Genomic DNA, 16,941 nt, shown 5'->3' with positions numbered 1-16,941 from the left:
TGCTTGCCATTAGCTAAATTGTACCTTCTGATTTCTTTACTTGCTCCATTGTTTTTCTGAATTTCTCTGTTTCTAGACAGAACCTTGTTTGTCATCTCCTAGTTCCTTCTTCCAGGAACCAAAGATGTAGAGACAGAGGCAAAGCTAGAGAAGAGGCTCTAGAATTTGTCCAGGAAGATTTTACTGAACCACCTTAACATGCCTTAACATGAAAGCAGTTTTAGTGAAATAAGGGCTGTCAACAATAAACTTAAGAGAAATCCAGATAAAAATTTGTATCAGTTTTTAGTGTTTTTCTTACTTAAATAAATAATGTATTTTCAGGTATTCATTTAAAAAAAAAAAAGTTAAATGTATGTAATGAGAATTGCCAGAGGGTTTCTCAACCAATAGATTGCTAGTGCTTTATTTGTGTACTTTATTGTAATATTGCTATTGAAGATAAAAGTAATGAAGATTGCTTTGCATGCAAATGTGTTAGATTTTAATTTTTAAAAATGCAGGAGTCTTAAGTTTTATAGGAATGAACGGGTCTGTGAACCATAATTTTTTTACAAAAAGTAATGTGTTACCTAAGCCTCACTAAAGACACTCTGAATGCAAAACTTAGTTGTTTATTTCTCTTAATTGTTGACCTGTTTACAGACACAAATTTTGTATTAGCTGGCTACAAGACAGAACAATGTACCAAGCCACCCAGACTCTGCCGCCAGGGTTATGCATGTCCACACTATCACAATAGTCGAGATAGAAGACGGAACCCCAGAAAATTCAAATACAGGTACATAAATACATATTGCAAATAGACTCTTTGGTCAGTCAGTTGTTAATGGACTGACCTGTTTTGATTCTTCTGTAATACAATTGGATATTCCTAATGGAGTAAAACCACATCTTTCCCCATACCTTTGATAAAATATTTTTTTAAAAAATATATCTGTTCAGAATGATTTCAAGAAAGTTCTGAAGACAAAACCTGTGAAGCTGTAATGGAAATACCCTTCTTGTGAAGCATGAAAAAAAAAATCTGTAATTCTTAGTGAAAACTGGAGTCACTAGATCAAACCTTCTTTGTTATGAAAAGATCAATTGTAATTTCAGTCTTTTTTTCTGGTTTTGTTCTATAATTTTCCATTTCTAGGCAATATTTTTAGGACCAAAATTTAATGCATCTCCTCTCTTACTTTTCATTGTTACATCATTTGTCATTACATCATTTTATATCATTCTCGTACACTGTGGGTGGTTTTTTGGTGGGTTTTTGTGCAGTGATACAAACGGGCTTTGCTTGACAGTCTCAGGACTGTGAATAAATGTCATTAGACAGAAGATAGATAGAATCCTACTAGCTCATCTTTCTGTCCAAAAATTTCCAAAAAGTTAGAGTCTCTCAGAATTTACAACTTTTTAGGTCCCAGAACCTAAGATTCTGAGAATTAGTAGGAAGTTGCTTGAGACTTGTGCGAGGAAGCAGATACAACTATGTTCTGAACATCACTTTTTTATAGGTCCACTCCTTGCCCCAGTGTAAAACACGCAGATGAATGGGGTGAACCTTCAAGGTGTGAAAGTGGGGACAGCTGTCAATATTGTCATTCTCGTACAGAGCAGCAGTTTCATCCAGAGGTAAGAACTATGTTTCTACTTGGGTTTAGTGATTTCAAATGTATTATGGATGAGATTATTGAAGATATTATTTATGAAAAACATGAACATTTCATTCAACACTTCCAGTCATTGAGGTATTTGCTTAATCAAAACAAAATTTGCTAAGAAATAGTTACTTGTACTGTTGTGGTTTTCACTGTGCTGCTTATGAAAAACTAATTAATGTTCTCTGGATTTGGGCATAAATGTGTTCTCTTTTTTACCTAACATCTTGAGTTGGTGGTGAAGTCACAATAGTAATTGCTACTCCGTAACTTGGGACAAATTTCAATTTTAAATGTAGTTAAAAAAGCTTTATTGCAAATAATTAAGAGAAATTTAATAGGTCAGGAGGAGGTGGAAAGAGCAGAAAACTCCTAGTGGCTGAAGTAACCAGAAAAACAAGGTGATTTTGGATTCCTCTGTAGGCAAAGTCATTCTCACTTTGTTGGATGCTTGAGCATAAATGCTAGGGAAGAGAGCAGTGCCATGCTGAGGTCTGCTAAGATTTAATTCTTACATGACACTGTGAAAGTATGTGCCAGTTAGTGGAAACAAACATGATACTGAAAAGACATGTTGTGCTAGAAGCTGCCTGTACAACACTGGATGTTTGTTTTCATTTTGGGACCTTTTAATGGACATTAAGAATTCAGAGCAGGATGTAATTTCTTGCATTAGAAAGTTCAGTGCTTTGTAAGGTATAAGCAAAGACCATTCCAGCAATGGCTGATTTCTCTTCCAATTATGAAGATTATTGAAGGCATCTCAAGACCATATTAGGAAAGGAATTCTTAGTATTCTAACTCCAAGATTGTTGCAAACTTCATGCCGTACATTCCCTATCATAAGTTGACCAGCTACATCTTTAATACTAAATAGGTGTCAGCTATCTCTACTCTTGAGATGTTGCTCCAGAATGTCACTGTCCTGATTATCAGAGATTTTATAGTCCAGATTTACTGCAGACCATCTAATTTCCTCTGCATCATATCCCAGCTCTTTTCTGTAGTAAAGGTGTCTTCCTGCTTAGTATTGCTACCATACTTTTTATTTATAACAAAGCTATGAATGGAAGTGCTAAAATACAAGGTAGAACCTTGAGTTCTGCCACTAGTTTTGTCTGTTGCCTTCCTCTTTCGTACCATCCATTGCTACCTCTCCACTACTCAATTTAACAGCAGATATGTAACATTAGTAAGAGTCATGTTCTTCATTATCTTAATTAATCATACCACATCCTTTATTGAAGTCCTTACTACAATGACCACATTTCCATTTTAGAGAAGGACCTTTGATTTATCAAAGTTACATGGCGAGTCTACCATGATGTGCCATTGCCAAGTGTACTTTTAATTTTATCCCATTTCTTTCTGTCTTTAATCTAAATGGTGATAGACTGAATAATTAGTGGACATGCAGTGACCTGAGTCAGCTATTTTTGCTCTTCTCAAGTATCTGAGCTACTTAGATGCTCATATAAACATATGTGGCCCAACTTAAATGCCTCCATGCAAACACACACAGCATGGGGAATGAACAAGAGGAGTTAGATGTGTGTGCACCTGTGGGGCATGGGATCTTATTGGCATCACGGAGACAGGGTGATGTGGCTTCTCTGACTGGAGTGTTGGAACGGAAGGCTACAGGCTCTGTTGGAAGGACAGGCAGGGAAGATGAGGAGAGGGTGTTGTCCTCTATGTCAGTGACTACCTGGAGTGCATGGAGCTCCGCCTGGGGATGGCTGAGGAGCTGACTGAGAGCTGGTGGGTCAGGCTTAAAGGGAGGGCAGGGACAGGTGACATTCTAGTGGGGGTCTGCCACAGGCCACTTGACCAGGAATCTTGGTTATCACATTCAGGAACAGCTTGATTCTGCTGTTAATAGATGTCCTGGTTTCAGCTGGAATGGAGTTAATTTTCTTCTTAGTAGCTGGTGCAGTGCTGTGTTTTGGATTTGGTGTGAGGACAGTGTTGATGGCACAAGGATGTTTTTAGTTGTTGCTTGGTAATGTTTGTATTAAATCAAGGGCTTTTCAGTATCTCAGGCTCAGCCAGCAAGAAGGCTGGAGGGGCATGGGAAGTAGGGATGGGACACAGCCAGGACAGCTTACCTGAACTGGCCAAAGGGATATTCCATACCATGGGACGTAATGCTGAGTATATAAGCTGGGGAAAGAAGAAGGAAGTGGGGGGACATCTGGCATTATGGCATTTGTATTCCCAAGTCCCTGTTACGTGTGATGGAGCCTGCTTTCCTGGAGATGGCTGAACGCCTGCCTGTCGATGGGACGTGCTGAATTAATTCCTTAGCTTGTGTGCACAGCTTTTGCTTTACCTATTAAATTGTCTTTATCTCAACCCGTGAGTTTTCTCAGTTACTCTTCCAATCCTCTCCCCCATCCAGCTGTAGGAGGAGTGAGCGAGTGGCAGCGTGGGGCTGAGTTACTGAGTGGGCTTAAGGCACGGCAATGGATAGCAGCTGTGTTCTTGGCTGTTAGTCTTGGGAAGTTGGTCTTCTGTAAAGATTTAGTTCTTTGAGTTTGCTGTCTGTCTTGTAATACTGTTATGTGTAGACGATGTGTCCATCTCCAGAATCAGTCTTTGAGGTGCAAGCTCTGTCCCCATAGTATTTTGGTATTAGCACTTCTTATATCTGTAGCATTTACCAGAAGGTACTCCACACCATCTGGGTAGCTCATAGAATCAGGAAGGCTACTTTTTGACTAGGACCTCAAACTAAGACTGAATTGCCAATCACACATCTTTTGTTGAAATTATTTGGAAGTCAGCTCTTCTGATTTTTTTTTTTTTTTCCTTTGCATCATTAGCATTGTGTATACAACATTAGGGTTTTATATTTAACCAATAAACAGGAAACAGGAAAGAAAGGAGATGGGCCCAGCTAAATTTCCTAGTTCAGGTGTGGTATCCACAATGACTCCTCCTTTTATTGCAATGCCTATGATAGCTCCCGGTGAAAGTTGTGGAAAGATCAGTCCCATTGCATTGTTTAAGCGTGTCATTTGGGTAAATATTTATCTGCAGTATGGATGTTTTGTTGCTTGTTCAGAGTTCAAGGAAAAATAAATAATGTGTAAAGTGATAAACATAGTTTCTTGGATGATCTTTGGGTTATGCATGACTAGTAGTGAATATAGCAACTAAAATTTCAGCCTCAATTCAAAATCACTTATGAGAGGGAAATTTATCTAATATGCTTAAAATAGCTCTAAAATAAAGAGCTTACAGAACCAGTTGTTGATTTTTTTTTAAAATACATAATTTCATTTTGTGTGTTTGCTTTAATGCTGAACTCCAAGGTAAACATTTTTTTACATAGCATATGCAAAAATGCCAACAAAGTGGCATTCTGAACTAAGAATTATTCCTTACTGAGTCATGAATCACTCAACTGACACTGAAGGCCAAAGAGCACAATACCAAGGTTTGGGGAACAAAAAGATCCCTCTGCTATTTACCACAGACTTACAAATCAACAGAATTATTTTTCTAAAGAATCTATGTGATTTTAAATAGGTTCTTAATATTGTTCTAATACGATAATATGTCAGCCCCTCCTCCCAGCCTTGTGAGATCCAAGCATCATCAAAGATCCTGGTAGATCAATAGACTGAATCTGGATCTTAGTAGCAATTTTTATAATCGTTACTGTCATGAACAGGCAGTATCACTTCATTTCTCATGCACTCAGTCAGGTTAGAGAAGGACATTTGAATATTAGGATGATTTTGAATATTAGAGGTGTCCTAATGAAGGAACTGTGTTGAGAAAAACCATGCTGGTTGTTTTTTCAGCTGTGTACACTGCTCTGCTACATACATAATTTCTCCTGGAAGATTCCTTAAAAGTGACTTTGAAAATTTTGTTCCTGGTGTTTGACTTGTTTCTTTACGTGGAAAACCAAAGCAGTCTAAATACTGCTTTTCTAAAATATTACTGTTATTTACTATTTATTATTGTACAAAAGAGAGTTAAGATTCTCTTGTCTCAGATTTGCTTTTCTTAAAATTCTGCTCTTCTATTTGATTTTTTAAAACCATCATAAGAACTGAATTTTCTGAGAAAATGGTGTAATATATTTTGTTAGCAAATATTCAGAATTTTTTATTGAAAGGTTTTAAAATTTTCTGTTTTTTCATTATGTAACAAATGTTTAGGTTAACCACCCTTCTGTTTTGTTTAGATATACAAATCTACAAAGTGCAATGACATGCGCCAAACAGGTTACTGCCCACGTGGTCCATTTTGTGCGTTTGCACATGTTGAAAGTAAGTAAGAGAACGGTTATTTTGTATCAGTGTTCATAAAAATGAACCATCATTTCTAAGCATCAGTAGCAGGAGTGACTTAGCATCATTAATTTTAATGCATAAATGGTATTTGATGTCAGTTGTTTTTAGAAATTCATTCCATGTTTTCTAATACTATACCATGGAAGCTTGCATCATTTGCATCAAATTTGCATCAGCAGTAAAACAGGAGGTGCTTTTCTTTACAAATGCAGCTTGTACCTGTAACTTCTTAAGCTTGATTTAGCAATTGTCTACACACATGCTTGACTTTTCAAAATATATTAGCTGTCCTATTGAAACCTATAGTAAACTTCTCAGGTAAAAGTTAAACATCCTTGCAAGTATTTGCAGAACTAGGGCCTTAGCAAAACTGAAAAAAACTGCAGAGAAAATCATGTGAGCTGTCCTCTTTCCTCCATAGCCCAAACACATCTTCACTGTACTCAAAACTGTTATGTACAGAAAAAAGGAAGAGGGACTATTTTTTTTTTTTTTTTCCCAAGAGAGCACTCAGTTCTTCAGTATGCAACTATGCAGATGAATTCTGGGTATGCATTCTCAGATTCTTTTTAACAGTAATATCAATTTAAGTTACCCCTACACAGTTCCGGTACTCCAGAATGTGAAGTGAGCAGTTGCTGCCAGAACTATTCATGCCTCCTTTTCAGTTGTGATGCAAGGCAGAACTTGAAGCATTTCTATGTAACTGGTTTCTTATAGGTTATAAATCTTTTCTTTTTTGATTACGTAGGTTTTGCTTGATTACATGATCAGTAAAAACTCGTATTTATTTTTCAAAAATTAAAAAAAAAGTCTGCTCCTTTCCTACTTTTTGCCTTCTGCTTCTAGAGCTGAGAAGAGGTATTAGAGACCCTACCTACTTTGGAAAGCTCCAAATTTCTGCAATTAAGTAGTATTTATCTTAAGATTCTCTAATGATAAGTAATGGCAGTCTCCTCTCTCTGTCTAACCTGTCTAGGCAAATGTGATGTTCTAGACAACCGTTGTGTCACTTGCTTACCCAAGAGACTGTCAGTGAATGAAGTCAGTTTTGCTGCCCACAGCTCTTGTTTCTGAGAATCTGTGGTATGGTCAACTTGTCTTTTAACTTCTGTGGGATGTTCAATTTTACTTTTCCATGTTTTTTTTACTCAGAGAAGAGGAAGGGTAAAACACCTCCTGTGTTTATTTCAAGAAGCCCATTATTCTAAGACCTAGCAATTCTTCAAAACATTATGACAATGAAGTCAGTGTTGACTGTTCCTTCATGTCTGAAGCAGCTCACTGCCTTCACTTTCATGTTGTTGGGGCTGTCTCCTTAATCAAGTCCTTCATAGTTTGCCAGTGTTGCCAAGTACTTCTTTGACTCAAGAAAGTCTGAAAATACAAATTTGTTACAGAAGTAATTTATGGCATTGGGTTTGCTGTCTCTTTGTATGATAGATGTTTTTTCTTTCTGAAACAACTGAAAGAGAGTGTTTTAAACAAATTCGCGGCATACATACGGCATGGTATAATTGTGACATGCTACAAAACTCCTGTGAGAGCAGACTACATATTCTCTGTTTTCTTCCTTAGAGCATAATGAATGCTGCCTCCCTTCTTGCCTCTCCAGCATGGAGAGTGTACAGGATAAACTCAGCAGAGCTCTTGGACATTGCGGTTCTTTTGAGACCTCATCATGATCTACTTCTGTGTATCTTCGTCATTAGTATCTTTTAACAGTCCAGTTGATGCTTGATTCCTGTGAGAGGAATCATTCTCACAGGCAACTGTCATTGACAATAACCAAGGTTTCCATCTCTAAGGAAAAGTTAAGCATTTCCCAGGCTAAAGATAAAAAGGACTGAAGGAGAGTCCAAACTTCATAAGATAGCATGCTGATGTTATTATCCCTAAGGGATACCTTTCTGATCTGTTTCTAATCCTTCTACTACCCCAGTCCCGTTCTTCTACTATGTAGGATGAATTGTTATATTCTTTAAAAATTTCCAGAGCTCTGATAGAATTCCTGAGACATTGAACATGTTAGCAGTGACAGCTGAGAAGCAGCAGCTTAAGTTTCTCCACATAGTTGCATTAGACAGAATTTTAGGTCTATCAGAAGAGACTTGTATGACTCAACCAGCATGCTCTGGAACTCCTTAGGCTGCATCATCTGGAGTGAAAACTGTATAAGGGAAATCTTGACAAATGAACTTGTAATCTTACAACAGTACCCACCCCCTGTCTCTGGCAGTCTGAATAGTCCATCAGAATTTAGGGTTTTGATTACTGTCAGCAAGAGTGCCTTTCTGCTGTTGGCAACAGCTTTAAGCTGAGTTCAGCAGCTCTGACATCCTGCCTCCTGCATCTGTAAAATAAAATGATTTATGTCCCTTCCATATGAGGGAAGGGGGCAGAATGGTTTCAGAGCTGTAGTTGTCATCATCAGTATAAAAAGTGTGACACTCTTGGTTCATGGATCTCTTTGAATCACAAATTATGGGTATTCTCCATACAACTTCTGTGAAGCCCTAGCTATGTGGGATGGGTAGAGGAAGATATCCCGCCATTCATACATGTATCTTACCATTTTTTATCATTCTATGTGAAATAATTTGTGGAAGCACACATTCTCTGTAATAGCGTTCCTGGTCTTCCCTCAGTGACTTCCTCAGAACCAGCTGACCGTTTTTTACTCTTCTCTCCCTCCTTTGTGAAGGTTATGAGGAGTATTACTATTCCTTCAAGACTGCTTTTTCCTTGAGGCCCTGGCTGCAGATAGTATTGTCTTATAAATGTCACTCATTGCTTTTTTCCCCCACTCACTGAAGCCCTAGGTCCAGTGTACTCCCAAAGACGCTTCGTGATGACACGAAGGAGGACACCCAATCCTGAAAGGTAGAGAAGCAGTGCAATCTGACATATCACCCTGACATCCTTTGCAAAACAGAGAATAGCTGGGGTACATTGAGACACTTCAGTAACAGACTCTTAAAATAATGAACACCTCTCTGTGGCACTCATGTGTCCACTGACTGCCTGACTACAACTGACACCTTAACAAAAAATAGAAATTTTTTGAAACAGAAGCACGAGCAGGCTCAAATCCGCTGGTAAGAATTTGGAAAAACTTCAAAGGACACATCTCCTGTACAAGAGCTTCTGTTACTGAAGACATTTGCTTCCAGATTGTTTGTCTGAAATCTGGTCTCCTATTGGTGCCAAGATTGCAATAATGAAAATCCTTACTCCTGACTTCATGACAGATGGGATTCCCCAGGTCAGACTTAGCCTGACTGTGATAATTGTTACGTTCATAATACTCAAGCCTTGTTAGTGCACATTCTGAAGAGGCTATGTAGCAGATAAAGTTTTATCTCAGAGAGAGTACAACTCTTAGTTGTACATAGCATCCTAGGCTACTGATGCATAATCCCTGAACCACCACTGCACTGGCATTGGAGAGCTGAAGGGTTTTTGAGGGCTCTATCTTAATCTCCATGAGCTTTAGTGATCTCCATGAGATAGGCCACCATGTGAGACTGTTGCTTTTCTGTCTGTTGCAACCTTCCATGACAGCCATAGGTCTTGGAGAAAATAGTTAGGCTGGGAGAAGTCTACATGGTAGAGTTTGCAACTTTTTTTGTGCAGCTGGCCATGGTTGTTTTTTGTTTATTCTTGGAACAAATCAGAATGATGTAGAAGCACACATTCTGAATTTTTTGTGTCTGTGTGACTTGCTATTCCGCTTACTGGTAGTAAGAACTAATCACGCTGTTCTCCCTAAATACCTTGGAAAGAGAAAGGAGAGATTATTTCTCTTTGAAATGTTTGGAAGGCAGTTTTATACTACCCTTTTAGGATCGTATGACTACTTACATTTACTTATAGAATATTGGATGTGTATGTGGTTGTGTCAGGGAAAAAAAGCTAATGAAGATTTAAGGGAGAGCATGAATCAGATAGTACTTCTGTGACAGCGTGAGGGTTGACTGGACATAAGGTGGCTGGCTGTACTGCTCTGGGCAAGCAGCTGTACAATGAGGGGATATGTAGTGAGAGCGAATTACAAAAGGTCAGTGCATCTGTTTCTACCTTCCCAACTGTTCTTTGCACTCTCATTCTGTAGGCAGAATGGCAGAGGTCTAGTGACACCATTTCTGCAATTTCTGCAATCCCTATGGTTTCTTTTTTTCTTTTTTTTCTTTTTTCTTTTTTTTTTTTTTTTGGTGTGGCAGGACTGGACTTGTGAGTATAGGGGTACTTACTAGTAGCTTTTTCCTTTCTCTTTTGTGAGCCGTGTCCCTGGTTTTGTAATTTATGCAATACTGGAAATGTTTGGTAAAGCATTGGACTATATAGTAAGAAGGCAAACACTAGATACAAAGAACCCCCATTGTCAGAAACAATCTTCAGCTATGCTATCTCCTCTAAAGAGGTGTGTCTATGTATCTCATACTCATTCTGGTTTCTACTGTGGCTTGCACTTTTGTACACTCTCAGAGCTACTTACTGTTTCTGCTAGAGAGAAATGTTTAAATCTGATTTTTAGCTGTAGTTTATCATTACTCCTTCAGAAATGCAGTAGTGGCTAAAGATGAAAAAAATCTTGCCGTACCTGTAGAACATATTAAGAGATTTTGTTCTCAGTCCTGACTTCTTTACTTTGATGTCTTGTGTGTGTGGATTATGAGGTGAGGAATGTTATTAACTGTAATTGCTTACTAAAGTAAACATTTTTTATTAACGCATCATTTGCCTGTAAAACTAGAAGTCTCAATCTTGATATATTGCACAGTTAAAGAATCAAATGTCAAAGATGTTTAATAGTTTAACAAAGTAGCCTTTGGCAAACTGCGAAGTAATTGTTCAGTCACCTTGAGTTGAATTTTCTGGTATGAAAATTAACAAGTCATTGGTCATAATTTACGTATAAGTTAAGAATGAACTTTCTTAAAGGTTATTGTTGCTTTTTAAATTAAGTAGTATGAGTCCCATGTTCTCTTCACATTGTTTTATGATTTAAGTCAGTTGGTTCTAGACTGGAAAAATAAAGAACCTTATAATTATGATACTATTGTTGCATTTCCAGTCAGGAGTTCTAAAAATGTTATCTTTAAGCCCTGGTATGATAGAGATTCTAGAAAATAAAGCAAAATCTAGAATACTTTAAATATATTAATTTCAATCTACTTCCCACTAGTTTTGGTAGAGCAAGTAAATAAGAGTATCACATGTTGGTAGCCGCAAATATGTAATGGTGAATTGTATTATTCTTACCTTGCCTTTATGCTTATATTAAAAGAAAGAGATTTCTTGTGTGTGATTGTTGTTTCCACATGATAGGTGCTGTGTTTGGTACTAGGTATGTAATTGTTAAATTCACACAGCTAAGTATCAAATCTGTGTGTAATTTGTTGGGGATTCCTTCAACAGAGGACACCATGAATGTAGTCATACTGCAAACTGGTTGTCAAACAAAGCCAGGCGCTCACCTGTTTTCAACAGACAGCGTAGGAATTGCAAATGAATGGAGCAGCAGTCTTAACTCCACAAACAGCATTACAAATAGCAGTGGGCAGTCTGGAAATGTAAGTGTAAATAATTCTGGAAAAGTTACTAATAATAATCACTGTGCCAATATACAATGTTTATTTTACTTCTTAAATGTCTGGTTTTTATTTATTTGTACTTCAGCAAAAGAGAAAAAAACAACAGCTATAGCAAATATCAGGCAGTAATATTTAACTAGTACTTTAAGCCTAAATGGAATGTCTGCCTTTGGCACCAGATTTAACTATGTATTATTTGTGTTTTCTGTTCTTGTTTTTTGTCTTTAAATGCAGTATTTTGAATGCTACGGAGAGGAACATAATTGTTAATCAAATGCACAACTGTAGGACAGCTTAATTTACATGTCTCTTTTTTCTATAGGAAAGGTTTTATTAATGGAAGATCTTGCCTGATTCCAGCCCTCTTCTCTGCCCTAATTTGTTAACATTAGGAATGAATTGATGTCCTACCTGAACATGCTTTATACCTAAAACGTATTACAATGGTGCAGTATATGTAGTGTGTTTGGTAGTAGAAGGCTGTTTGATTACAAAAGTGATAAATGTAGTTTATATTAGCAAATTCTATCAGTTAAGGATGAGGGAGAGAAAGGACAAAGATACATGGCAGAGCTTTTACTGTCTTCCTTTTAGTATCAATTGGAATGGATACTGTTGTTAGATTTTATGTTTGTTGCAAAATAATACATAGCAATAGTGACATCTCTTTCTTTCCTGACTTGTGTTTTTCTTTACCTCATTTGCAGAGTCGTAAGTACATACACATTCTCAGAATTTTCACTTCTAGCTTTCCAAGTCTGTTGATCTATACTGTTTGATTAGAAACTAGATAAAAGGACATATTTTAAACAATGTTTAAAAGGAGTTGCCAATAAATAGTGCAATTGTTAAAACTCCTGGGTTTCTTTCATGCAGCTTCATATTGCTGTCCCGTAGGTTGAGAATAAAGATACCAATATGCCTGTATTTTATCTTTGGTTCCCAGTGCAGAAGTCTGTTTCTGTATATGAAAGGTTCTGAGAGAGGGTCTGTCTTTTTATTTAGGAAGCTAATTTTGTTGTTGCCAAGGTTCTGAAGCTTTCAGGAGACTCATAAAAGTGTCTCTTCTCCCAGAAGCTTCTTAGCCTTTCGTGAATGTTTTAGATACAGCTGAAAACAATAACTATTCTGATACATCTTCCAGCTATGGGGAATCTTCCATATACATGCATTTTTCTGTTAGTCATTAGTAGTTTGATGAACATTGTGTATATTTTCCATTCTGTGTTCAGTGAGTCTCTGCCTGCACTAGTGTTCAAGTGTGAAAATGGAAAAGTTGACCCTGCTCCCTTCCCCATATTTTCTACTTGAAGTTTTATTGCAAGTGGCCACCTTTTTTCTGATATTTGGCAAAATATTCTTTCACTTGACTTACCTGCAGCATTGTTCAATGCACTTCTGTTGTCTGGTTCTTTGAATGTTCAGTTCCTGATTTTTCATTAGCAGGTTGGTCTTCTGTATTTCCGTGTTTAGTTCTTGAGGTTTTTTTGCTAGCTTGCTTTCACCTTCTGCATCTGCTGTAAACTGCTGAATTTTAGTATTTAAATAATCAGTCTTGTTTCCTTCTTCCCCCCATTTTCTCTAACCCAGCAACTTGTTTACATTCATGGTTTGTGTTTTTCTCTGTTTCAATAAGCTGTCTGTCCTTCTGTCCCCTCCTTTGTTTTCATTCTCATCACTGTCAGACACTGGCTCCAAGTAAACTTAATTTTAGTGGGTTTTATCATGATGAAATTGAAATTGGACTTTCTATGCCTCTCTTCCTTTATGTCTTAAAAACAAGATCTCCTTCTTCATCTTCCAAAATTTATTTCACATATTCTGTTACAGCGCACTGGGAGAGTACCCTACTATTTTATTTGCTTCTAGGGGAAATGGATGATGTAGAATCATGGAATCAGAATGTTTTGAGTTGGAAGGGACCTTGAAGACCATCTCGTTCCAAGCCCCTGCCACGGGCAGGGACACCTTCCACCAGACCAGGTTGCTCCAAGCCCCATCCAGCCTGGCCTTGAACACTGCCAGGGATGGGGCATCCTGTGGATGGGCAACTGTGCCAGTGCCTCGCCACCCTCACAGTGAAGAGTTTCTTCCATCTAATCTAAATTTACCCTCTTCCAGTTTAAAGCCATTCCCCCTTGTCCTGTCCCTACGTGTCCTTGTAAAAAGTCCCTCTCCAGCTTTCTTCTAAGACCCCTTTAGGTAGTGGAAGGCTGCTATAAGGTCTCCGCAGAGCCTTCTCCTCTCCAGGCTGAACAACCGCAACTCTCTCAGCCTGTCTTCATAGGAGAGGTGTTCCAGCTATTTTCATGGCCTTCTGTGGGCTCGCTCTAACAGGTAGTGCTTGAGAGACCTAAACTCAGTTCTCTGCTTGATCAAAAGCAAAAAATTCCTCTTTGACTGTGAGCAGGTTGCTTAGGTCCCCATTTCTAGAATGTGGCAATACTATTATTGCCAAATTCTATTATATGTGGCAATCTAACGAATTGCCATATTTATAACAAATTATAGCAAACTGTAAATATTAGAAGAATGAGTCCATTAAGATTCTGTATGATCCAGGTTGATAGTGAGGGAGGCTGTAAAACTGTTTTTAAATACATACCTTCTTATCTCACCGATACTGTGCCCTGATGTCTTCATCGAAGTTGCTTTGTCAGTTGGACTGCCATCAGTCATTCTTCTGCTTTATCCTTCGCTTACATTTCAGTCAGGAAATAATCTACTTTTCAGCCTTCTTTGGTAAGTGTCAGTTCAGTTTCCGTGAAGACCTTCTACATACATCTGTTTCTTTACCCCCATGTTCTGTCTTCTGGTTTGAAGCATCTAATATTATACTTTTGTCAGTCTCATCTCATCACGTGATCTTTGATAGTACTGTTCTTCTCCAGCCTGAGCTCCCTTTGCTTTGTACTCCACCAGCTGTATCATCTAAATGTACTTAACCTCCACGGTGCAGTTTACACAACGTGGTACAGTATTTCCCTTAACTGTAATTTTTCATTCTGATTAGTACTGCTTGTTTCTCCACACTCACCATTGCCTCTTTTCTTTCTTTTTGTTCTGTTGCTCTAGCAAGTCCTACATTGGCTTTTGTGGCATACACATTTTTTTCTCATATTGCGTCAGAGCTGTGAAGTGCCTCAAGTGAGATTTGGAGTCGTCTTACGCATTGTAGCAACAAATTCACTCATCCTCTTCCCAGTCCTTTGTGTCTTCTTTAGGAGCTGCATTTGCACCAGCAGCCTTCAGTTCTTACTGCTTGCTCTTAACCATTACTACTCTTTTGTGCTGTGCTTGGTGTCATCTAATTGCCAGAAGGAGCACTCCTTCTTACTCCTTTTCCTACTACTCCTGGTTTTATGACATAAATTTTGGTTTTTTCAGCCTTTATTTAACTTTAAGAGGGTCTTCCTTATCATTAATCTGTTGCACTGGTAAAATTAATGTAGCTGAACTCCTCATTATGGGAAATGACAGTAGATTAGGTTTATTGAATATTTCTGTGCATGTAAGTCTTGAAATAGCGTGATCCATGTTTCAGATACATTGCTTGCACCATTTAAACTTGGATGCCCTACTTGGTTAGTGAAGTTGGTTGTTACCACTTCTTCATATTTGCTTGTATTTCCATTATTTTTTGCATGTCCTTCCATGAATCTTTACCTGTGTAATGTTTCATCATCCAGTACTCTTTAAGCACCCGTTCTCCTCAGTCACTTTTACTGTCTACCCCTTTCCTCAGTCACCTTTGCTGAAAATACCTCTGGCATGCAGTCCTTTGCATCCCATACAGATGTGTCATACTCTGCCACGAGCTTCTGCCTTACCTGAATTTTATCCCTTCATTTCAAGTGTTCTCATTTATATTCTGCAAATATATTGCAATTTAACATACCCAAATGGTCTTCTATGTTGGTTTTTCTCATAATGCCCTAAGAGTTGAATTAATCAGGCTGTCTCAGTGCGTGCAAGCATAGTCACAGTTGCTGCTTTATACACTTTCTCTAGCTGATTGATTAGCTTTCCAGTGTTATTACAGCAATAGAAAATATATATGATTTTGAGAGACTTTTCAGCCAAAAAAATTCAAGAATCTTATCACCTCTCTTGAAAACACACTCAGTCATGGGTTAGGGCTATACTGCTGATCTTCTCCATACATCAGGTCTCTTGGTTACTGGTACCAAACTGCAGTGTACCTAAGTCAGGTGATGATATGCAGCAAAGGCCTAGCTGTATGATAAAATCGGTCTGTAAGTATTGTTCAAGTTTGTGGCACTGCAAAATTAATAGGAAAACTTGCTGTTTATTCTGGAGATGAAACAGGAGATACATCAAAGATTAATTGCATTTATCAATTGTAGGATATTTATGTTAGCCATTCTAGTTCAAAGTGATAAATCATAGTTTCCTTTTAAGGAGTAAAAGCACAGAAATGTTGGCCGTGATGTCATTATGCCTGGAGTCTGTGATGTATTTAAAAGATTGAATATTTGCATAGGATATATGTTGATTGCAATGAATGGTGATGGGATAACCAGCACCATCTTTTTTTATCAAAGATGTGTAAGTACTTGATCCTGTGTTCGAGTTAGCACAGTTAGGAAGACAGTGCTTGTCAGCTCAGTTGCAGTAAAGATTGTGTGCTTTCATAGGTCATCCTGATTGCAGACTCAGTGCTAACATTCTGTTGCCTTCATTAAGCCTCAAGTTGTCTGTTTTACTTCATAACTAAGATGGCTTGACTGTGTGCACAGGATCAGTTACCGCACTCATTTGGTAAAGCATAGTTTATTAAGCTGTGATAATGCAGCTGAGCATGATTATGTGTTTATAGTCTAAGTCTTAACAATGGTGATGAATCATGCTTCCTTTACTGTGGTATTGGTGTTCTGAGACAGTGAGGACATAGGAAGTTAGTTGTTGGAGAGCAAAATTAGTTTTACAGCTTAATTAAAAATACCATGTTTCCTCTTCCTGTTGTCTTCCCCTCCACCCCTGACAAACGTAGGCAACATAACAGACATTTAAAGCCACAAAATTGAACACAAATCAAGAAACTCAAGAAGCTGCTGTTTTCCTAGGAAATATAACTAGTTTTATAGGTGTGTTTCCTCATTTTCTTTGTAGAAGTTCAGCTGCAAGCTAAAGCCTTGAGTAGGCAAGAACCAAGGGAAAGAATGTATCATTTGTTCTGCATGCTCTTTTTCTAAGCAGTTTAGCTGTGGTGAAGGTGACAAATGATTTCTTCGTAAGAATCTAAGAGGCCGAGATCTGTGAAGTTACAACATTGTGAGGATGTGACCCTTGTTAAGGCAAGCTTGACATCTTTTGACTTGTGGTGTGTCAGAAATGTGTAGGCATCCTCCTGTAGCATTG

General features: G+C 37.9%; 1 protein-coding gene across 13 annotated transcripts in view; it reads left to right on the top strand.

Moving 5' to 3' along the window:
• Positions 1–16,941, top strand: part of UNKL (unk like zinc finger) — a 60,730-nt gene that overhangs the window by 14,599 nt on the left and 29,190 nt on the right. For 11 of the 13 annotated variants that reach the window (XM_037385625.1, XM_037385619.1, XM_037385627.1 and 8 more), the window contains 4 exons: positions 646–781; positions 1,509–1,626; positions 5,854–5,938; positions 11,384–11,538. In XM_037385625.1, coding sequence (XP_037241522.1) covers positions 646–781; positions 1,509–1,626; positions 5,854–5,938; positions 11,384–11,538 — 494 coding nt within the window. The remainder of the gene's footprint in view (positions 1–645; positions 782–1,508; positions 1,627–5,853; positions 5,939–11,383; positions 11,539–16,941) is intronic. The other 2 variants (XM_037385630.1, XM_037385631.1) reach the window with 1 other exon arrangement.

This window comes from Falco rusticolus, chromosome 4 (genome assembly GCF_015220075.1).
Source record: "Falco rusticolus isolate bFalRus1 chromosome 4, bFalRus1.pri, whole genome shotgun sequence".
Classification (NCBI taxonomy): Eukaryota; Metazoa; Chordata; class Aves; order Falconiformes; family Falconidae; genus Falco; species Falco rusticolus.
Note: the sequence above shows the minus strand (reverse complement) of the source record. Positions and strands in the feature narration are given on the sequence as shown.